Here is a 24,711-nt window from a genome sequence, read left to right on the forward strand (position 1 = left end):
GATGCTGTGAGCAGTAATACAGACTTACTTGCGGGGTTGAAGTGAGACAAGCATGCCATCTTGTGTGTGCGGATGAAGAGCAAGTGTTACAAGCATAGTTGTTGGGCATTTTTGTTTCAGACTCAAAGGAGGTCCAGAGCTGTAACAACTTGGTGTGTAATAGGATGGGGAAAGCAAATCGATGCTTTAGATCTGGGGTTCATAAAGAGTAAATCTTTTTCTATTAATGGGCCAAGGCCTGTCAAGATGCTGTGGGATTCCATGACATAAAAGGTTATTTTTTGAAAAAAGGAAGACTTGAATCTGTGTTTGGTCTGAACAGTAGATTCTCATGCTGGAGAAGACCCAAGTATCAGCTATTTCACAAATACATGACTTCTGTTTATTGCAGTCACTGTTCTTTATGTCATGTATGCATACATATGCTCATCTTGTTATCTACATACAAATGGCTATACGAATGTCTCATGACATTAAGATTTTTATCTGTGTGATCTTGGGCTGTTCTCATTACTCACAGGAAGAGAAGCCACGGACAAGTTATGAAGATAATTTCTAATTCCTCTCAGGTCTTCTTATTCTTTCAGTACATATAGCTTAACAAAAGAATTGTTTAAGAGATGCTTAAATTTAATTGGCTCTGATTTCATCTTTGTCTTCTTGTAAAACAAGGCATCTTTGCAGCATAAATCCAGTTGTACCAGATTTCAGGGGATAAGAAATTTATAGCTAATACTAATCTCTAAAAAAGCCTATATCTATTGTGAAACATTCTCTACAGAATTATCACAGTTTTTGGGTCCTGTATCAGTTAATCAAGTAATTTTAGAAGCTGGATTCTCTCCTGACTGCTAATGGTCAGGAGATCCTTTTGCAGCCCTATGTCTTGTGGTTTATCAGATCAAACTGTTACAGGAGTAATTATTTACTCTTGACTAGTCCCATTTTGGAAAGAATCTGCACGCTGATGCGTGGATGAAACATTTATCTCTTGAGTTGTTTGAAATAACAATTGTGGATGTTCCGAAGCTATTCCTAGATTGGAAAATTAGAAGCATCCCTAGCTCAGATTGATTGGCATGGGGAGAGCAAACAGCAACAGATTATTGATTGGGCAGCAGCTAGCAGAGCAGGGTGACGGGAGCTATACTCAGCCAACTGGCTTACATTTGGCAGTCCTTTTATTCAGTTGTGGTTATCTTGCCCCATCTGTGTTGGACTCTAAGCTTCTCCACCTAATTGGCTGTGTTAATTTGTAGCCCGCACCTTCAGATCTCAGGTACATCCCAAATTCCTTTGCACAAGTTGCAACACTACTTCAAAGAAGGTGCTGTTGTAGCCTCTGCAAATAATTTTGGGACTTTTTTTAGACTCCAAGATGCCAGTGAACCCAGAAGTTGCTTTAATAAGTTGCTTTCTTTATAAGTGAAAACATGGCAAAAGCTTTCCATTTTTGTGGGATATATCCCAGTGCAACAAATCAGCCGTACATCATTGCCGGATATTTCTTGAAACTGGTGAGGTACCAGATTGGGATTTGAGGTGGCAAGAAGGCAGCTCTGAGGAGGAAGACAGGAGCAGTGCGGTAAGGCTTGCTTGCATATAGGGGATTTTTGAAAATGGAAGTACTAGCATAATCTGTGGTTGTACCTCTGTGTAACTTTTTTTTAGAGAAGTTATTTTAGATTTTTTTTTTTTAAAGGAACATTTAGATGTATTATTGATGGAAAAGAGATACAGTTAGTGTCCGGCTCATTTCAAAATGTATCTTCAGTGGGAAAAACAACGGTCCACTTCTGTTTGTTCTCTGCAGACTGCAGATTTCTACTCAACTCCTATCGGTAATTTTAGTGCCTGTCTACACATTGCAGCGTGGGGATTCTGCAACCTGTGTTGTCCTTGCATTTGTGGAAATTACATATTTAGCTCTCAGAAAAAAAATAATCAATTTTTAAATCTTTATTGTATGTGTTTTATGATCCTGGCAGGTTGCCAAGGTTTAAATTAAATTTCTGATGTCTGTATGGTCAAGGCTAATGTGAGGGCTTTTGGCACTGCCCCTTCATGCAATAAAGAATCAAAGCCAGAGAGTAAGAAATCTTCTATCAAAAGCTGAAAGCTAGATTCATAAAATCACTTATGTAGGCATTATGAGATTTTTCCCATAGAAAGTTTATGTGGGAGTTGGGCAAAAACTGATTCAAGAACAGCATTATTTGCACTACGTATATATTCATCCAGCAGTCAACAGGCTGATGCTGGCACCCCTTGCCAGTTTTAAAGGAATGCCAGCACTTGCTATATGAAGCTTCTGCAAAGCCACATCATCAGAGTCTCGAGGAGTCTTCTTATTCTGTGCCCTCTTTCCCCATTTCTGACCAGAATTGAAATGGGTAAAACAGAAATCATATTCCTCGGTGAATACATGCATTTGATTCTTATGGCTATCTGAAAAATGCTTCTCTGTTTTAAAGCAGTTTCATAAGAAATCATTATGGTGGAGGCATTGTAAGAGTAGCTTTCTCATCGGCATTTCACTTCATTCCTCAGCTTAGAAAGAAACATAAATAAAAGATAAAAAGGGCAAATAATAGACAAACCACTCACAGTGAAGCCATTTGCATTCGCTTTGGTCTTTTATTTTTCTTTCTTCATTTTACTTTGTTTTCTTTTAAGAAAGTGGCTCAGTGTTTCTGAGTCTGCATGAGGACCATATGATATGTGCTGCAACAGAGAGTCTTTCCTAGTCAATAGGGATGATTCCAAAGGCAAGGTAATTCACCACTGCTTTGGCTGGAGCTAATATTGGGCTCCAACGTCAGTTCTCTAATTTCTGACAAATGGCCAAGATTTCTTGAATAGGCACAGCTTTCTGTTTTGTGTAGGGAACACACAATCCACTCTTTTGTTGTGGTTGCCACTGCTGTTGTTTCTCCCCCATTCACAATGGAGAGTGGGGTTATTTGTGCTGAGTGGAAAATCAGTGCCAAAATTCTGACTTGCTTATATTTAATGTGATGTTAAGTTTTGTGATAGCCATAGAAGGTGTAAGAGATTTTTGTAGTATGGTTCCCCCATATCCTGACCTCCAAGTCAAGAGGGCATATTGGTGATGAAAGTTTTATCTGTCACAGGCATATCAGGATGAGAGTTTACTGGATGATTCAACCCAAATGTATAGAAAATGTTTATATAGAGATTGCCAAACATTTTCCATTGCTTTTCTTTTTATCTAAATTCTTGAATATATTACTAAATAAAATAGTCTGTGTTTGGAATGTATGGCTGTGGGATATATGGAAACTCACAGCATGTGGGGGGAAGAGTTAGAATAGGGAAATACAATAGTTTTGTAAACTTTACGTGAATATAGGTACATCATATATAGACTCAAGATTCAATTTGCTGATCAAAGCATCCAAATAACTTTGGATTTAATAATGTCAGCAATGAATGCTAATATATGGAAATTGAAAAGCATGGAGCAACAATAGCTAGCCACGCTTACCAGTATTACCCTGCAGCATATAGATTTACATTTTTTTGTTTTGTTTTGAAATCACAGTTTGGAAAATGTGTGTTCTTTTTCCCTTCTCCCATGCTTCTGAATGTGGGTTCTTCTGAGCAAGCTTAGACAAGATTGAAGCTAAACAATAGGGCAACATCAGAACCTTTGAAGGCTCCGTTTGGATAGGTACCCGAAACCAAAGTCTGCTTTGATGTACATGGGCTCAACTTCTGTTGCCCTTGGTTGCCCTCTCTTACCTATGTAACTCGTGTCTGGAAACCCCTGCCAATTTTGTTCTTAAAAAAAAAAGGACATTTTTGCAAACTCATGTTCATCTTGGTTCTAGTCTGGCTGGAAAAGTACTACAATAATGCCCTCTCCAGTGATGATTTAATACTGCTGTTTCAGGTCCAGGCTGTAGACTTATGCCTCCTTCCCACTTTTGAGTTTTGATCCAGCTGAAATTTCAACCCTGTTTTAAATGGGGGTTTTTCTGCCTCTATTTGGAAACAAAATTGTTTGAACTTTTCTAGAATGCTAGCCAAAACCATCCTCTTTCTCCCCTCCATCTGCTCCACTTCTCCCAAATAATTTTTGGTTCTATTTGACTAAAGCAAGGGAATTTTGATGCCTTTCTTTCGTATCACAGGCCTCCCCTGGCAGAAAGGAACAGCACATCTCAGTCTTGCTTCTCTCAAAGTCAGTGGGGCTTTTGCCATTAGCTTCAAGGGAAATAGGAACAGTCCATTGTATTCTTAATGCAAAAGAACAAATGAGTCACTTCTTGTATCCATACCTGATTGCTCTTGCCTAGGAGCCAGGAGGTCACCTTCATTCCTCATTCATCTCAAGGTAGCACTGTGCTTGCCTCTGCCAGTACACTCAACTCAGATTCAGTTCTGAGTCATTTGCAAACCCTAAACTCCCATTGTCTTCAAAGGACATTTGGATTACAAAGAACATTCAGTTTACTTAGGCTGAAAAGAAATTGAAACATATGAGATCACCACACCTACTAGAAGAGTTTGGAAAGACAGTGGTTTTTTACCCTAAAGGCAGGATGAATAGGGGGGATGTGATAGATGTACCTGCAGCCTAGAGTGTCGAGTCTCGCTAGTACACAATTGAGGGGAAACTCTACTCCATTAACAAGAAGCAAATTCAAAATGCTTAAAATATTTACTTTTTTAAAGTTTGTAATTAGATTGTAAAGTGAGAGCTACAAGATATCAGTGTACCAGGATTGTTGTAACGTTCAGATAGATATTGGACATTTTTATTGGAAGTGGGGGTATACAGACTTATTTAACAAGTAGAATGTGAGAGATAATTAAGGGCTGTAAACCCTCTTGCTCTTCAGAAAGTAAGTCACTGTCTAAGTGTTGAGGATTAGGAGCGATTTATTTTTCACAGAGGCAGGTGATTCTGTATCTGTCCGAGGGCAGTTGAACCTTCTTTGAAGGATCTGGTATTGGCCGTTTTCCAAGGCAGAACACTAGACTAAATGGACCTCTGGTCTCATCTAACAGGGAATGTTCTACAATCCTATAAAGTGTAACGACAGCAAATTAATAGAATAGCCAGAAGATTCAGTGAGGATGGCAGGGCTCCCGTAGGAGGTGTCAGTCCTGGCAGAAGTCAGTTGTTTTACTGCAGTAAGCAAATCAGGCTGGATTCTCTCTGGTGCAGTAACAACAGATTGGGGAGCATGCAAAACAGCATCAATACATAAAAATTAAACTACTTTTAGTACACAAAGCTGAGTTTAGATAAATGCAGAACAGAGAAGCAAAGGCACAATATTCTCTGGAAGTGTGGCCTTTTTATGCTGTTTTGGAGACTAATTTACATACAAATAAAATGTCATCTTACCCCATAACTGTCATGATAAATTGGAGCATTTAGACTTTTGCACGAGGTGCTTTTTCTGTACCTTATTAAATTACAGGATCTTGGCCTTTTGCCAAGTGCTAGGGTGACGTACTCTACTGAAATACATACAAGAGAGGGATATGGGCCTGGACATCAAGAGAAACCAGGTTCAGTTGCTAGGTAAGAGCCCTGCCTGCACGTCACCTTGAACACCTTGATTTTTGCATTTCTCAATAGATAATTTTATTTTTCCGTAAAATAGCAGTGATATTAATTTTCCTGTCTCACAAGCTTTGTTGAGATTTAACAGGTTGTCATGTTTACAGAGTATTTTGGAAGCCAGGGCAAAGCAAAACTTTACCTTCTTGGGCTCCCCCCATCTTGGATGGATGGCAGTGGAGGACTGGTTAGGAGCAAGCTCTCTGCAGCAGGCCAGTAAGAAATACAGAGCAGCAAACCGATGTGCTCAGGCACCCTCAAATAAAAGGAGTTTTAGAATTCTTCATTTTGGTTGCAGGATACTGTAGTATTCTACCTTATGTCATGTCTTTAGACTGACTTTGGTTTCTCCTGAAAGTGCCTGCATGATTACGTCGGTAGTGAGCTTAACATGAAATAAGTGCCTGGAAGTAGGCTCAAACAATCTGTTTTGAAATGCCACTCCTAAACTCTCTGAAATGACCAAGTATCTATTTTATACCCATAGAAGAGGTTAGATTTATTCCAGTGGCTAGATGACTACTAATAAGTGCTGTGTTCTGAAGCATATGGTAATAGGAAAGATCGTTTTTGAATTAATTTGATGTGAATTAATAAGAGATTTATTTGATGAGAGTTGTTTGAAGGTGATGACACTCTGTAGCTGAACAAGATTTAAGATGTCCAAAGTGCACCTTTAGAGATTTGAGAACCATCAATGTTGGGAACATAAATGTAAATGGGAAGGAGCAAACTTGAACAGACTGCAGCTTTTTTTTCACTTGTCTCTTTGTTGTAAACTTTGTTGAAAAAAAATTGCGAAAAGTTCATGTCAAATTGGTGATCAGGGACCAAACTGAAGAGTCTGAAAATGTGGAAGAGGAAGAAAGAAGGTGAAAACCAACAGTGTTTTGCTATAATACTGCTTTACTAGTGCGACATACAAGGAGTGATTTTCTCCTCACATTTCTAGATTGATGAAGCTATCATAATTTCAGTGGAGCATGCAGAGTGTAGACTATCAAGCAGATACATTTTCACCAAATACAATGATCCTGCCAAATTTTACTGATATGAGGTGGCATGTTCTACTCTAAGCTATCGCAGGCAGGAAGAGAATCGCCATGCAGTTTTAGGGCTGGTAGAAAAACATGTAGCTTAGAATTAGTTTGTCACTTGCTTTGAGCTGTTATGTCCCCTGTCTTGTATGGTGTATTTGAAGACACTGGTGCCAAGGGCAGAGGAAGCGGTCATCTTATAGAAGGAGTTGCTTGTCATTAAGCTTATTTGGCCTGATTCTTGAGTTCCGTACACAAAAGGGGTTGTTCTTCCCGTCTCAGCAGAGAAAGGTTGGGACCGTGTATTGGTTGTTTTTAGGCAGGCTTGCTCTGAGAACCACAAGCAAAGCTGGGAGAGAAGCATTGTGTGTGACTGCCTCTAGCTCTGTGTCCTGGCCGGAGATGGTAGGGATGTGAAGCTGTGCCTGTCTCTCTACTGTCATTTCACTGTTGAAGTATCCACAAGGGAAGGTGGAAAGATGGGAGCTTTAGCCAGTCCTGTACCACTGTGTCTGAGTCTGGGGGTAGTTTGCATCTAATGTAATCTAATTTTCAGTGAAGGCAGCAATTTCACCTGGAGTTTCCAGTGTATTTACAGATTATTGCTATCATTTTTTTAAACACTTAAATTAGAAAACATACAGGCCTTTGAACTGTGGGCTGTCCTGGTTAGCTTGTTAACTTTCTGGTTGTGCTCGGCGCAGGTCTGGGCCAGCCCGGCGGGATGGACTGCGGTGTGAGGGCTGGGTGCGGAGTGGCTGCCCAGGGACAGAGTGTGCTTGCTGAGATGGTTTCCCAGAAATTCACTCTCAAAACAGGAGCCTTCTGGCTTCAGAGCTCGTGTGCCTTACAGCTGCTCGATTGTTAGATGGAGAGTGGGGAGAAGGCTCCAGATCGGTTAGGACTTTATGTGCTTGATAGAAGCCGACACTTTGAACACTTGAGGGTTTTTTATATAAAGCACAGCAGACAGTCTTCGTAGCCTATTTATGTGTAATAAGCTGGGGTTTGTTTTGTGCCTTTTTTTTTTTTCTGTGAAAGAAAAAAAAAAAAAAGGAGAGAAATTAAAACCACAGCAGAATTTTCCCATGCGGCTATAGTGAGTATCCTGCGATCTCACATGATCAGCTGTCCTGGTGGGGTGGAGTGTGGGAAGGTGTCAAAATATGTCTCTCAATTTTTTTTTTTTTTCTTAAAAGGGAAAGCCACATGAGTGCCAAAAGCCCTGTTCTCTTCTCTAGCCCTGCAGTAACAAACTACATGAGTATATGTTATTAAGATGATAAGATTAAATTTCTAGCTACTAACGTGCTATCACAACAGCAAAGGGGGAAAAAAGATCTTGAAAAAATTATGAAAATTAGTCTGACGGTCTCCTTTTAATAAGAAGATCACTCCCAGCCCCAACAGACAGTGTAGGCTGGAATTCCACAGGGCTTTTTTGTGGTCCTAATGATTTTAATAATACTTTGTGCTATGTAGCACCTTTCATTAGAGGATCACAAAGTGCTTTACAGACACTAATTAATTAAGCCTCACAACACTCCTGTGAGATAGGTAAGTATTAGACATATATTAAGCTGAGACACTGAGAGTTAATGATTTTTTGCTGCATTATTCTGGCAAAATGATTGATGTTTAAGCGCCGTATGTACATTATATGTCTGTGTGTGGGTGTGTAATATATATGAGTGTAAAAGTATTAATTTTACTACCCCTTAACAAAGAAGTCCTACTTGAGCCTGTTGAATATAAATGAGTATTTTCATTTAACTTTTTGTTGCTGCAGCATATTGACTGATAATATCACAGTCTTCGTAGACCCTTGACTCAGGTTGCTTCTGTCTGCTTGTGCATCTACTTGTACAAAGATTAGTCAGTGGCATCTCACAAAATTCAGACATCTTTCTAAATGTATTATTCTGTTAAAAAGAGCATATGACTAAGATCTGACCTAAACCTGCAGGCAAGCACAAGGCAACAACCATGCTGTTGCAATAGGCTTTGATGACAAGTCATCACGTTCAATAAAAGTAATGAGCAACAACAATGACCCATTGCGGAGCTGATGATCAGCAGGTGATTATCTTCACCACACATAAGAAACTATTGATTATCAGAATTTGCTATTCTTTTTATTTTTTAAAAGAAGTAGACTAGTCACTGTGGTAGTTCATTATCCTGAATTACAGACTGATTTTAGCAGAAGTTTCCACTTTTTGCTTCCAGGAATAAACTGATGTGAGTGATTGCTGAACAGAAAAGTCTGTACCTTGCAGATGCATGAACTGTGTAGAGTAACCTTGGCTGGTTTTGAGGGAAACTGTAAATATTTCCACTTTAAAATAGCTGAGAGTGATCATATCAGGTAAAAAAAAAAACCCAGCACGTGGTTTACAAGTAATTTCAGCATAATGAAAATAAGGTACTAAACCCCGGATTACGGAGCCCAAAAATAGTTCTGCAACCTGAGCCTTATCCAGTGTTCCCTCAGGTCAAGAAGTCTTTTCATTGACATCAGGCTTAATAATTATTTTATTTGGGAAGATGACCATTTATAGTGATGAAAAGGTAGTTCAGTCCCAATAGCTGTTTATCACTTGGCCTCTTTACTAACACCCAGCAAACGTGCTTATTATTGTGATGACATTTTTGAGATTTGGGAAGTTGCCTACTAACAATGAAAGTAACACCACTAATTTGTTTCAAGGGGGACATGAGGCAGACAGCAGTTGATAACTTCCAATTGCTGACAGCAGAGCCTGGATGTGAACCAGTTATTTGTATTCCATTACCTATCTCATTAGAGCAGTCCCATTGTGATGCACAATACCTGTTAATATATGTGAATTTTTAAGGCACTTTTATTTTCTACAGCATTTATCCAGCTCATTTTCAACACTTACTTTAAACTTGTTTTTTGGTGAACATCACCTCTGAGATAATTTTTGTCTCTGTGTGTGTGTGTGCGCGCGCACGTGCGTGTGTGCAAGAGCATGTGTGTCTGTCTGAGGAGAAGGCAGCTATGGGATTTCTCGCGCTTAATGAAGGTAGAGAACAGCAGCCACTATTTGTATAGTGCCCACTAATAGATGCATGTGAATGTGCAATAGACGTAATAATGTTTTTAAGTAAAAACCATACTTTGAATGCATAATTTAGGAAGGAAAACCTTTTTTTGTTTTGTTTTGCAGATATACAGATCAGCTCTCAAAATGTCTTCTGTGTCTTCCGTGCATCTTCTAAGACAATTGCATTAGCCCGCCTGCTAGTTGACTAATAGAATTAATAATTGTAAAAAGCACTCTAAAGCCACATGCCTTATGAAGTCAATGCTGGGTATGATTTTACAAGTATGTGATCCATTTTTTCAAGTGAAATTGTTAACTGAAAACGTTCTTGGCACACAATAAAACATTGTGCAATCTGTTATTTGTCATAGAGATGCTAACTTCAGAGTGGCTATATTCTTTCTGTATCTAACTTATGACTTGCTAGGGGATGGTTTCTTCGATTTAGGAGTATTGCAAATGTAGTTTTATTTACATAATATGTCTCTGTAAAATGATAGTGGTGGAATTTCAGTGACAAAAAAACCCCCCTGTGTCTTTTCTTACTGTACCCCTGAGTGGATATCAACCAAATAAATGACAGATGATTTTTCTAAAGCTGAAAGAAAAGAGGGGAAAATACTTCTAAATTCAACTTAAGAAAGTTTTTATATTTAAATCAGTGTTATCTTCTTTTCTTTCTTTCTCCAACTGTAGAATACTGCATGAAGAAGCTCCATTAGGCAGATAAGGTTTTTTTTCCCCCTCCATTAACACACAGACTCGCAGCTATGTCAGGAAAATTTGAACCAAAGAATCTAGATCTGGAGTACTGTCTAGTTAGCCTGTATACAGTCCAGATTTTTCTTTTCTTTGCTTTGCTTTATAGGAATTTTTTTTCTGTCCTTTTCTCTGACTCTCTTCTGTCAGTTGCCATGAAGATAGCAAATCTCTAAACTTTCCTTATCTGCCAAAAATATCTGTAACAAAAACATTTTAAAACATTGCATTTAGTCTTGTTTAATTTTGACTGAGGTAACAGTCGCGATGTTTACTTTCTCGATTTCTGATTTTTCTTCACTGCGTAGTCAGAACTCCTTTTTCTGTCCTCTGCCATGAACTGCTTTGAAACAGAAGTTATTTTAAAAATGGTTTGGGATGTGTAACCAGGAGAAAAATACACACCTAGCTGAACACCTACCAGAGATGCTCACAAATATTTTTAGTGTATGTTAACCAAGAGCATTCATGAAGTCCCACAGAGAAACAGTAATGCTAAAAGGCTGAGGACTATCTTTATACCTTGAATTATATATGTGCACATGTTGTTTTAGTCGGCTGAGTCTGTATTGTAATAGTTCTCTCACCACAACAGGAAATCTTCCCTTTCTCTTAGTACTGAGTGACTTCATGGTTCAGAAGTTATTGGGGGAAAAAAAAAAAAGTAAAATTCAGTGCATACATATCCTGGTAGGTGTGGTTGACATTAAAGAGAAGACACTTGGTTCCCAAGCATGTGTGTCTTCTACAGTAAGAAATCACAGTAGGCATTTAAGAAACCTATTAAGACCACACGGAGTGTCAAAATTTCTGTAACACGAGCTGGCATTCTGTGTGAAAGCTGCCTCACTGTAGCCCATGCTGCCTGTGGATCAGCTCAACCACAAAGACAACAGAGCCAGCCCAAGACACAAGCTGAACACTTCCCCTGAGAAGTTGTCTGTTTTTATCAACATAGCATACAGTGCCCTTTCATGTGGAGCAGATGTAAATAAGAGGATGTACAGACGCCTGTTCTTTTATTTTTAACCTCTGTCCCCAGCCGTACTTCTCAAAGTACTGTTTTGAGAAGGTCATCCACGGCTTTTAAAGGTCTGGATACAGCACCATTTGGAGCGCATCAATGCTGCTCCCAGAATCGCCAGGTGGTCCTCCCTTTGCAGAGCAGTATGTATCTCCAGTGCCTCTGCAGGCGCCCGGCCGTGGCTGGCCTGGGAATGGGGCTCCTGCTTGAGTCTGCAGCTCACATCTCATGTGTGGTACTGCAGGCTGCTGCCATCGGACCACACGCAGTTTGGCAAAGAGAAACATCCATCGTTGTATACAGTGTTGGCAAAGATAAGAGCATAGAAAAAGTTGTATCACATCTGTCTTCTGCCCATAGCTAGCATGTGAACACAAATGGATCAAACCAGCTGGTGGTGAATATCAAATCCAGAACCACACAGTGGAGAGTGCAGGGAAGTTTCATATATATATTTTCTCTAAGTAGGCTGAGGAAGGTGACGATATGTAGTGGATGAGGAATTTGGCTTAGTATAGTCTGATTACTTGTTCTTCCATAATCTCTGTTCAGCTAGCAGGTAACTCACTGGTGGCAGACTCATTTCTCTCTGATCCTTACTGCTGTCCTGTCTCAGCTTTCTTAAACGGATCCTGAAAGTCTCCTTGCAGATACAGCAGTAGTGGCTATGTCTGCAAGGAGGACCGAGCGGAGGAAGGTTTGGCTCTTTAGATACATGTGGATTCCAGGTGTTTTCAGGGTAGATCCCAACTCAGCCACACAGCAATGTCAAATGTCTGGATCCAAGCCTGTAAAATTTTATTGACAACGGGTTTCCTAATAAAGTTAGTTTCTCTTTGTTTGGCAAATAGAACTAATTACATGAATAATGGACTGTGGGGCCAGACTCTAGAATATCCATATAATCCTGTTTGAAGTTTATGGGCAGTAGGAGGGGGAGCTTATGCTATAGAGAAGCTGATACCTGCTTAGGAAAAATACTTTCTCTGAAACCTCAAGTTACTTACTCTCCTAAATCTGTTTCCTTTCTAATAACGTGTTTAAGTTCTCCTGATCATGTCTTTTAGGTGTGTTTTTGCGAAGCTATATTACATGTAGTTGTACAGTGTATTAGCATTAGACTGCAAAAGTTTATTTTTCCCCTTAGTTTTTTAAAATTATTTTAAAAGAAACGTTCTTTTAAAATTATTTGTGCCAGACCATTATCTCCAAAAAGATAATGAAATCTGTATTTCACTCACTGTGATGACAGTGTTTTTGTGGGCTTTAAATTTCTCTTTTTAGTTAAGTTCAGTCTCAGCGTGGTAATTTTTTTTTAAATGTAAAATTCCTGTTTTCTGCATAGTTTAAAAATCTGTTTGACAAAAATTTTCTGAAAAGCTGATGTATTCATATAGTTCAGAATGCTTTAAGAAGTGCCAGGTTTATAATCTGTTTCATATCTTGAATAATTCTATAGGGTGTTTTGCTTTTTTTTTTTTTCTTCTTTTTTTTCTTTCTTTTTCTGTGGTAGATATGGTCCGGAAAAAGAACCCCCCTCTAAGAAACGTTGCTAGTGAAGGTGAGGTACAGACCCTTGAGTCTACAGGTACTGAAAGTGAAGAGTCTGGAAGGAAAAAAGAATTTTCTGCAGAGCAGATGCAAGAAAACACTGACCAGGGTGATGCGGCAGAGTTAAATAACAAGGAGGAACTTTGCACGCATGTCCAAGAGCCATCTTCCAGCATTAAAAAGGACTTGAAAAGCTCAGTGCTGAGTGAAAAGGCTGGCTTCAATTATGAAAGCCACAATAAGGGAGGAAATGTTCCATCCTTCCCTCATGATGAGGTGACAGACAGAAATATGCTGGCTTTCTCATCTCCAGCTGTTGGGGGAATCTGTGAGCCCTTGAAGTCTCCTCAAAAATCAGATGCAGATGACACCCAAGATGTGGTCTGTACCCCGTCAGGAGATGCAGCGGAGACAAATGAGGAGCATCAGATGTCGCCAAAAGCTTCAGATGAAACAGTGCAAGTGCAAAGTGGTCAAACTGATGGCCAAGGCTCAAGCCCGGTCCCCATGGCCTCAAAAAACCCACAAGTGCCTTCAGATGGGGGTTTAAGGCTGAACAAATCTAAAGCAGATTTGTTGGTAAATGATAACCCAGATACGGCGCCTCTGTCTCCAGAGCTTCAGGATTTCAAATGCAACATCTGTGGATACGGTTACTATGGGAACGACCCCACAGATCTCATCAAACACTTCCGCAAGTACCACCTAGGACTGCACAACCGCACCAGGCAGGATGCTGAGCTCGACACTAAAATTTTGGCTCTCCATAACATGGTGCAATTCAGCCACTCCAAAGACTTCCAGAAAGTCAACCGCACTGTGCTTTCAGGGGTGCTGCAGGACATCAATTCCCAGAGGCCTGTCTTATTAAATGGGACTTACGATGTGCAGGTTTGTATTTTCCCAGCCTCCCCACTTCTGCTAAAAGCCTTCTCAACTGTAAAGTCAGTTATTTGCAAAGCCTCTCCTACATACGTGGTTAATGTATTTTATATAACCTGCTTAAGCCTCTGTTTTGGTCTGTTTTAGCCAGGCTTTCTGCAGGTCTGCTGAGCATCTTGTACCGTAGAGGAGTATGTCGCTCTTTGACCAGTGATATTTCTGTGTGTGATTTAGTCATCGTGGTGATCAATAGCAAAAGGTCTTATTCAGCAAACAGGGAAATTGCTGAATTGGTAATCGTATCTGAAGGATTTGCTGTCACAGAAAGAAAAGAGCAAATAATAATGAAAAATAACAACCAGATAGACAAAAGACAGCAGCTGGAAATTAAAAATGTAATCCTAAATGATCAGCTGCCGGGAGTCAAGATTTGGCGTATTGATTCTTTATTAAGATAAAATAAATGGCAAGTCTTGGCAACTCTAAAGTTATCTAGTGCCAGAAAAACAGGATACACAATGGGTATTTAAAACATTTCAAAAAGTAACAGTAATCCATGCTGTCCTTCACATTAGTATGCCTGCAAGGAAAGGGCTGTTGCCTCAGTCATTTTCTCATCTAGTTGGGAGTAGGGAAAGAACTACAGACACTGGTTTTCTTTAAAAAAAATATTTTTATCATGAAAGAGTGGGCTCTTGTTAGTTTCTTACCAGCTAATATTTAATCAGTTAAAAAAAAAAAATTGATGCTGCTTTAAAAACATAATCCACTCATGAGTGAGCTGAGAGATGTGGTAGGATACCTCAATATTCAATGATACAAAAATTCAGGTTTTAATAAAAACCCCAAGTAACAAAGTTTGCATACAAAACAAGTTCAGATGTCCAACCTGATAGTAATCACCAGATAAAACTCCAGGGTATGTTAAAATAAAAAGGTAGAAGGTGGAAAATATTTAATAATGCTTGCAGAGACTGTAGCTATAGGAAAGAAATTTTGCAAAACAGGTTAAGATGGCTAACATGTAACTTCAAGTAAGAAGCTGAAACCGGAACACAAGTCAGGAACTTGAAGCTTTTTAAGTGATTTAAACTTTTCCTCTTTTTTCAGAAACTCTACAACTTCTTTATGGAGAAGCAAATCAAACTAAGGTCGTTACTATGCGTAAAAGCTGCAATCTTTGAACTGCTGTCTTATTAAAGGATCACATCACTGTCTCGTGTCAGACACTCTCTCCTGTCAAACTGTGATTAGAAAGCAAATACGTGATTTAGTTAAAAGAGGTTAGAAGTGAATAATGTCAGAATGTGAAATGATGGCTTATAATTAGCACATAGTATGATGTTAATACCTGGATTTCCTGCTATAGTTTCAGTTTGCTGACTCCAGGGACAGCATCTTAGAGCAACTGATCCATGCTGTCAGGAAGACATTCAAACTGGAACAGCTCAGGCATACAGTATAGAGGAATTTGAGTTTCTAAACACACTTTCATTTCCTCCAAACAATTGTTTCGTTAGGTCCTTAGTTATTTATAGGAATGTTTATGCTTGATTAGAATGAACTGGACACTTTTCCTATGCAGTGCTTTCAGAAATAAAACAGATGTGTGAGCTATCTCAGTTTGAACTGATAGAAGTAGAAATAAAACAGCTGAACCTAGACTATACTTGTCTACTAAACCCTGGCAGTAAGATACTGCAGGGAAGACAAAAAGCGGTAGGAAACAGCCCATAGATAATCTACTTAAGATCAGTCTTTTCTCAGACAAAAAAATTTTCCAAAATAGAACGGACAGCCTATACAATGTTGGCAATTTATTTTAAAGAAAAAAAATTGAATCTGGAAACTTAATTTTTAAGAGTGCTAATTTTCCCTGCCTTGTTTGGGAAGAGAAGATTAAATAAGCTTTTGTGGCAAATGCCGTACTTCATCACTTACATACACACCAGATGTTGATCCAGAACATGTCAGAAGATAAGTAACTGATTAATATTTTTATGCTTTCTCCTCCCCCACTCCTGATACAGAGCAGCTTTGTGAGATTCATAAACACAATAGAAGAACATTTAAAAATCCCCTTTGCACCCACACATGTTTATATTGCTACTATGTCCATTTTGGAGGGGATTTTTCTCAGGCGCATGAACGGCTGGCAAATCCTGCCGCAATGAGGGATTGTATTGATTGGAGCTCTGGTTAAAATTGGTTCAGTCAAAGTCCTGTGTAACATGGAGAGGGAACTGAACCTGAATAATTGGTTCATCTAAACAATATTATTTTGTATAGGTACTGGGCTAAAGGAAAATAATCCTTTGTAATTAACTTGAAATAGTAGTGGACTGGGCTTAGGGTCTGATTTATTGATCCCCTTGCACTTAACAAACTGTTCTGCTGTAGCTGGGTGGAAGTTATTGATGGTTCTGTGGTCTCAGGCCAGGAAGCTGGGTGCAGAAGCCAGAGGATGAAGATGACTGACTTTGATCTGGCTCACAGTGGTCAGTCAGAGACCATGGTATATGAAGATCTGTAGTAGTGGGGGATGCTATTGAGCCCTGAGTTTGCATTCATAACAAAAGCAAACAAAAAGCAATGGAAAAATATGAGTGCGGAAAAAACCCAGTATCTCCTATCCTATCTGCAGATAGGTAGCGATGTGGTCACTTTGCCAAGGGCTTGGAAGAAAGAAACTCTGTGCATTTTTGGACTTGCACCACAGAAGTGAAGTCTGTCCTAGAAAGCTTAACATCTGCTCCCCCTCCCAGGAAAACCAAACACCCCCCCCCCCCCCCCCAACCCTAAACACAGCTTTTAGGGGTTTTTTTGTATTGCAGTCAGCAAAACAGTAGGGATGCGCACCTGGATGTGAAGCCAAATGTGTAAATGTTGGGACTGTGTTTTGCAGTACCTAAAGAGGATTTGGCTGGGAACTGTGTAAATAATCCAAGATTTCTGGCCTTAATACTCTGTAGGTTTTTACTTGATTTTTACTTGATTTGAATAATTAATCCAGCAAGATTGCTTTGTCTTCTTTGAAAATTTTATTTGGTTTTGAAAATCTCCTTCCCATTTTCTTCCTCAAAGGTTTTTGGTTCATTGAGTTACAATAAATTCCACAGGATTGGGTAAAATCACTGAGCTGTTTCTATACTGGCAAGAAAGTTAATCTCCCAGATTTCAGAAAACATTTTGTAGCACATCTCTGAATTTCCAGATAATGTGTTAATCAGCTTTATCGCTTTTATCAGAATAATATTTGAAGTGAGTTCAGTGGATCAACTTTTGCTGATGCCCCTCATTACTTTTTCTTCCCATTTAGTCAATCGATCAATCTCTTTAGGCAGCTTTGTCTTGCTGGCTATTTTAGCCTATGTATGGCTTTGTGAATATGCCTAAAGCGGTAGACTTTAGTCCAGATCTAAAGACTTCACTTAAAGTAAAATTCGTAAAATTCGGGTGGCGTAAGTTAACAATGATGCTGAAAACCATTGCTTTGCTGCTGTATGATTAAGTCTCCTTCTATGTTTGATCTAATGTCTAATGTGTATGGAAAGGTCTGGAGACCTTTGTTGCTGGCAAGTAGGCAGGATTCTTCTTTTCCATCCCCATTTTTTTTTTATGAGTAGTGAGTGGGACAGCTTCAACAGAAATGTTGGAGAGTGCCGTCTTCTACATATCAGCTTATAGCTAAGGGTTAGGACATTGCCCAGTGAGGGAGAAGTAGCGGGCTTGGATCCCCTCAGACAGAGCAAGGAAAGGAGCTTACTTTTCCTGTTTCCTGAACAAGTGTTCAAGCCATTAGGCTATTGTATAAAAGGGAGCGTGACCCCATTTCCTGATACGTTTTAAAAGAAAACAGTGTCCCTCAAAGAAAGGACAGAAAAGTCTGCATTCAGGTGAGGGTTTCAGATGGCATGTCCCAAGGGAGAAGGGTATTCATGCAGCTGTGAATAAAGACATACTGCAGTGCTCAGCAGTTCTTATGGTTGACTCCAGGCAGCTTCACATTGTGTGTGCTACCTCTGAGGAGCTTCCTGCTCAGCCTGGCCCTGGTTCTGGAGCCAGTTGTCACAGACCTACCTCCTCTTATGTTCAGACATTAAAGAGATTCAGACTCTTCTCTGAAAGTACTAAAAAGTGATTTTTTTCTTTTTCCATCCAGCCCTCTCATTTTGATTGTTTCGTGGTTTTAGATACTAGACTGCCATATAAGATAACAAATTTCTGAAAAGCTATGGACTGATAAAAGCCATCCAAAATTTTCCTGATTGTATTTCAGTGAGCCTGGGGAAGAAAGAAGAAAGAAAAAGAAGAAAGTGTTACATTATCTAACTATTTTACACACTATGAAAGATTGGTGGCAGATTTTTTCTTTTATGGTTCTAGACATCCAATATTATAAGAGATGCCCTATACCACTCGGCCTAATCCTTTGTCACATATGAATATGGGTAACAACTTTTCCAGGATTTTCACAGCAAGTGAGAGCACTTCTGGATGTCCAGCTACCAGGCTGCTCAGTGTCCTAGAAAGTGGCAGAAGTGTCCATGCACGCAGAGTGTGTAAAGCTCTTCCTTTTGTCTCCTTTATAAATCAGTGGTGAGCTCCATGTGCCTACACAAAGTTATGCATGATGTGTGGTTTTTAGTGGTCTGGATTTCAATATATCAAATCTGGCAACTTTTCTGTTCTTATGTTAGAAGTGTGTGACTAGTGTAAGGTCTGGTCTAACTAGGATTCAGCTGAATGAGAACCAGTGGTTTTATTAGTAGCTTCTGCTTTTTATCCTCCACTCTTATATTAGGAATTTGTTTGAATATGAAGCTGTGAAGGTAAGACTAAAAAAAACTGAGGGGGTCTGTAGGGGTACAGATGTAATCATCATCCCTTCTCATGTTAAAGGTTTTCCTCTACATTTTTGGTGGTTTTGGCAAAGGGACTCTTACAGATATTGTGAAAATCTAGTCTGGAGGCATTTACTTCTGTATTAGTAACAAATCAAATCTTAAAGTTCAACTTTGTCATCAAGTGGCCTTCCTACAAGGTGACATGGATACATAACTAGTTGACATGAGCAAATGAAAACATGCATGTAAATAATTTTCATTTTCCTCACATGCTTAGACAAATGAATCTAAATTTTATATTGTTGACCTTACTGACTTTAGCTCAGTTGTCCGTAAACCAGGAATTAGGTCTAAATAAACTGACCAACTATTATTGCTGGATATGATGTATCCTGATCTCTTTGACTAGATTGTGCCATGCTAGATCTTGAAGGGTGTGCTAGAACAGAATTTGCATGAAGGTGTGATGTTCCAGAAGGCCCATTTCATCTGTCAGCCGCATTGCGGACTCTCCCTGGGGACTTCCCTGCTTAAGCTGAAGGCTGTCAAGCTATCTTGGGTGTTGTGCCTGTGTGTGTGCATACCTGTTTATTTTTGAGTCTTATTACTGGGTCATGATCAGGCTTGGAGACTGCCTTGCACACTGAGAGAGTCACACCTCATGAACACAGGAGTCAGTCATCTCTTTTAAACCACAGACATGAAAAAGAAATGGTGGCAGGTGGAGAAATGGGTGGCGGTAAAACATACGTATATGTACATTCATATGCATGTGTTTGTGTGTGTATACATATATATGCTGCTTTTCCTCATATATATCTGCATACACACATATATAAAAATATGTGAAAAAGCACCTGTGGTCTTAGAGGTATCAAAATTCTCTAGTGAGTATAGCTCATAAGTAATGATTTATATTGCTATTAGCAGTAGAACTTCTTTATATCATTTCTGTGGCGACATTAGCAAGTTTACTCTTCAGAATGATATGCAGTGATTTACAGCATGTCAGGTGCTAAATAGTAAATGCCTGGGAACATTCACTTGCTCTGTGACAGAAATAAGCTATTTTAGCCTTCTTTCAGTGAGAAGTAGTCTATGCTTATATTAGAGCATTCATACGGGCAGTTTCCGTGGAACAGCTGATGTGATGTATATTCACAACCTTCAAGGCAAAGTTGTTTATGTGTTAGTATTCCTCATCTTTATGTTGGGGATATCTGGTAGTGCTTGAAGAGAGTTTAATGAAGAAAGTTGGTGAGACTAGTAATAGTCACAGATATATTTAAATAGACTGTTAAGCTAGCCCACAGAAATGATGAGAGCTCAAAAAATAACAGTTGCTGGGAAGGAAGGAAGGCAGCTAGGTTTTCTTCTGGTGTAAATCAGGGCAAGTTTGCCTCGGAAGTCTGTGAAGCTGTGGGAGTTTACAGTAGCCAAGGCACTGTCTGGTAATTTTATCTAGAGAAAGAATAGAAGGGGTGGTGCTTCTTTTAGGTGCTAGATATTAGTCTACTAACATTAGCTGGCAAATGAAAGTCTTGATTATGTGTTCCTTACTTTTGTTGGTTTTGCACATCTGGTCTCCTGACCTTAATTTAAGCCCTGTTATTCTTCTGTCACAGTCTTTGTTTTAAAAATACCTTTTAAATTCTAATGTCAAAAACTGTACCGTCTTCAATGGCAACAGAACAAATCTCGAGAAGAATACACTCATCTTGAATGGATGTGACCCAATAGTTTGCTTTCTTGTTTTGGTGAGTACAAATAGCCCAGAAAGCCAGGAGTTCGCCCTGAGTCTTTGTCTCACTTGTGCAACGTAGTTCTGTCTACCTATAAATTAATCATAGTATGATAAATAGTTTTAAGAACATACTCTGAAGATTCTCCTAGTTTTACAGGCAGAGAGCGAGTGAGTGAGAGGGAGTGAGTTCTCCATAGTGGAGGTTGGAGAACTGGGTGGTGTTACACAAATTTGCATGAAAGCCAGGAATCTGTTCTGGCCTGCACGACATGAAGAACTTAATAAATGTGGGATGGTTAAAATGTTCTGGATGCTATATTGCACAAAGCAAATGAATACACAAGAGCATTAGAAAATATTTTAGGATTAGAAGATTAAGAGTAATTGGCAAAGGCAGACTGGATGGCTCACGAGATTGGTAAGGGATCTGGAGCCTTTCACCTCCTGATTAGCCAAAGATGTAACCTAGGTAATCAAAAAAAAGATTTATTAACGTTTGATGTTCCAGTGCAGATGGTCAGTCTAGTTTATAATCAGTAGTTGCAGAAGAAGCCAGGGGTCAAAGACAGCTTTACCCTGTGCGTGTAAACTGTGCGGTTGAGTGTCTTATGTGGATATAGGCCACTAGTTTTGTCTGGTAGAATTTTCTTCATGAAACTTACGATTACAGGAGCTGGCAGACTTTGTCTTCCTTGGTAATTCTTTTCATTTTCTGTAAGCAGTATTTGTAAACTGCTTTGGTGTAATAAAATTTAGGATTGAACTTCGAAAAGGAGGTGGGAAAGCATTTGGTGGGTAGCATTTAGATCAAGGGCAGATTAAATATCAAAGACACTGTTTAAAAAAACCTGAAAGTACCTTCCTTGCTCAAGTCCATCTATTCCATGAAATAATTGTTTTCAGTCTGACTAATTAAGGTAATATAGACATATCTGTTGGAAATGTATAGTGCAATTACACAGTTTTGTGGAAGTACTTGGCAACACGCTTTAGAAAGTACCTCTTGAAACACTGTCAATTATCATGTTATCTTTTCTCCTCTTTCTGGCTATTTTTGGAAATGTGCATTGTGTATGAGGAGATAGGTTACCTTAGTTGTATTAATGCATGAACTTCAATCCTTGTGGTAAGTTATTTCCCAGTCTTTTAGATTTTGATAATTTTTCCCGTTAATGAATGAATTTAACAATTAAGAGTTTGAGTTTCAGGGAGTCTTACTGTGAAATATATTTCAAATTTAGTCCCAGACTGAGACATGGCTTTGAAGAGCAATTTTTGAAGAATATCAGTGTAACCATCTCAAACGCAATAATGGAGAACTCATTCTAATAGCTGTCTTTCTCTATACATCATAATAATACCAACCATATTGCTATAATTGAGGTGCTGAAGGAGTAAGTGATAATCCCAAGGTCTCACAAGCAAGTGACTGTGAAGGAAAGAACTAAATCAGGTTTCCACAGTCCAAACAGATGCCTTGTATGTTAGGTTCCCTTTAAAAAGAGAATTGTGAAGATTAATTTTCCTCTGTGCTTATTGAGGGAACTGTTGATAGGTGCTCTTACATTTCTAGTGGAAGCTGTACCTGTACTTGTGACTGACACTCATTATGTCAGCTGGTACTTCGAGCTCCACTGCTGTAATAGAATTGCAGAGTGTTATCATTGCTTTCGTTTAGTTTCTGCTTTATGTTGGGGACAAGTGTCTTCTGTGTCAGGGCAAAGCAGGGAAGTAGGTTTTGCTGGGATCGAAATGAAATAGGGGAATAAATATGAGAAGCTATCACTTCTGATACCATACAGAAATGTGGATATTGATTTCTAGGGGGTGTATATATATATATTATTTTTTCCCCCTTTCTCCTTGTCTTTCTCCGTTATTTTTCCTCTTTCTGGGGCAGGTCAGAGAGAGCAGGATGTTAAGGACAATTATATACCTCATGAAGGAGTTTAGTGCCTGTACATAGAGGTACAATACATAACTGAAAAATCTGAAAGTCAAGTCAAGACTTGAGCAGAGTGCATGAATCCAAACAGTTCTGCAAATGTGTAGGCTTCTTCCAGATTTCACTGGCTGAAAGCTGAAACAGCTTCAGTTTATACCATCACTTCAAGTGTTTCTCCCAACCTCTTTTCATGGAAACCAGTTCCTTCAGTTCTCTTTACCTGATGACCTCCAGGGAGGCTTTGAGTAGATTTTGTTACGTGTGAAAAATGGCTAAGTGTAATAACATTAAGATGACCCTGTGTTACCTTTCACGTACATGCTGTCCTACTAGGACGCATTATTTTGAATTGTGTCAGGGTAGTCAGGGAAATGCCAACCCAGTCATTGGTAATCAGTTACATTCCAGTGCTGAAAAGATTGTGTGTGTCCCCACTGCAAGAGGTTAACACAAATAGTGTGAGAATACTTAGTTCTATTTTATCCTCTTGTGATGCAGAGAAGGATATATTAGCATGGGACACAAATTTGCTATGTAGGCCACTAAGCAGGATTAACACAAGTTACAGAAATTATGTGATTTACAGTCCATTGTATGAAATGCTACTACTGCTACTATGTTTTTCCAGTGTTCAGAAATAAAAGTAATTAGCAATGAACAGCAGCTGAGATTATTGTCACTCAGGGTTTCTAACTGGTGTCTGCAAAATAGGTTTGTTATCTGTAGACTCTGTGAACGGGCAGCTGAGAGTAATGGATGTATTTACTCATTAAAGCCACTTAAGGTAAAGTGTTTTGGCCAGTTTTCTGTGCATGCATAGAACAAACATAAGTATCTAATTAAATGAGCAAAACCAGATCACCTTGCAACTTACGTAATCGTGCAGCAAGCTGCTGTTATTTTCTGTTTACCATAATTCCATCAGTGCTTTCTTTAAGTTGTCTTTCAACACCATTGAACTTTGAACGTTGAAATAATGCAGTGAATGGAGACCTGAAGTGCCAGATACTGTGGAGCAGGCCCAAATCCTACTGTTGTTAGTGGATCAGGCTCAATGTGGCTTTGTCTCCAGTTCTTGCTTGCCATAAAATGAATAAAAGAGCTATCTTCTGCAGTACAGAAGATCTGTTAAAACATCCCTCTTCCAAAGAACCCCTTCAAAACCAAATTCATAACTTGATACCAGACCTTGGAGCCCCAGTTTAAGTGAAAATGTTATTACAGCTAAGACCTAGCTATTTGGCAGCCCGACTCACCATTGCCTAATGAGATATGTTTCCTTAACAAACAGAAAGCAATTTTCAGTTTATTTAAGAAGAGTTTTAATCAGCGCATGGGAATTCTGCTTTCTTTAAAAAAAAAAAAAAAAGAAATTGGAGGCTGAATAGCAGCAGCTCATTATATCATGTTTTAGCAACTCATTGACTCACTATGCATGTTCAATTCTGATGGGATACAAAGGATAGCATCTCATTCTCTGAGCTAAATGGCTAAAAGGCATTTATATTATATGCATTTTAAAATGTTTACATTTCATGTTCTCTGTATGTCTGAGTCTTTCCGTATGGTGTGATACTGAATGAGCAGTGATCACATGTTTTCTTTGTGGCACAGCTGTTGAGGAGGAGAGGAAAAATAATTACACCATTTGCCTAACGCATTACAACCGAATCCTGCAGAAATTTAGTAATACACGTACTGGTTGGGGGAATGGAAATCAGACTCTGTGTGGAAATTTTATATTCCCTGTAAGGCATCTCTTGGGTGTAAAAATTGAGAACGTGGCACAAGGAAGCTTCCACCCATGTTCTTGATGTAGTGGTGTAGAGTGGATGATGGCAAAGGAGTAGATGTCTCTGGATTTTGGGTGTAAAGAGGAATTATCTTCTGGATGCTGTACACTATTAACTATTCAGGAAAAGATGTAGAGCAATGGTGACATTTTTGTCAGGAGATTCTTTCTTTGGCCTTCAAACCAGTTGTACAGGAGCAGCAAATCTCCCCCTGATGTCACGGGCAGGTGTGGTGCACTCCTGGGAAGGGCAGGCCTGCCTGCTATGAGAACACAGGGTTTAATAACATAAGCCCTGGAAGCCTTGTTTCCCTCCTGCAGACCATTTTGCTCAGACATCATGAGAAAGCTAAGTAGACCTACCTTTTTTTTTAATTACTGATGTCATGGACTTGGGTGTGGTAGGTTTCTTTGCCACATGCGATTTTTCTACTGTAGTTTTTCCATCCTTGTTTTACTA

The 24,711-nt window shown here is 39.2% G+C and overlaps 1 protein-coding gene across 3 annotated transcripts in view; it reads left to right on the forward strand.

Moving 5' to 3' along the window:
- Positions 1-24,711, forward strand: part of TRPS1 (transcriptional repressor GATA binding 1) — a 218,203-nt gene that overhangs the window by 29,534 nt on the left and 163,958 nt on the right. For all 3 annotated transcript variants that reach the window (XM_074808374.1, XM_074808551.1, XM_074808465.1), the window contains exons 2-3: positions 9,831-9,989; positions 13,004-13,932. In XM_074808374.1, coding sequence (XP_074664475.1) covers positions 9,953-9,989; positions 13,004-13,932 — 966 coding nt within the window. In that variant the 5' untranslated portion in view covers positions 9,831-9,952. The remainder of the gene's footprint in view (positions 1-9,830; positions 9,990-13,003; positions 13,933-24,711) is intronic.

Source organism: Strix aluco, chromosome 1 (genome assembly GCF_031877795.1).
Source record: "Strix aluco isolate bStrAlu1 chromosome 1, bStrAlu1.hap1, whole genome shotgun sequence".
In the NCBI taxonomy this organism is placed as follows: Eukaryota; Metazoa; Chordata; class Aves; order Strigiformes; family Strigidae; genus Strix; species Strix aluco.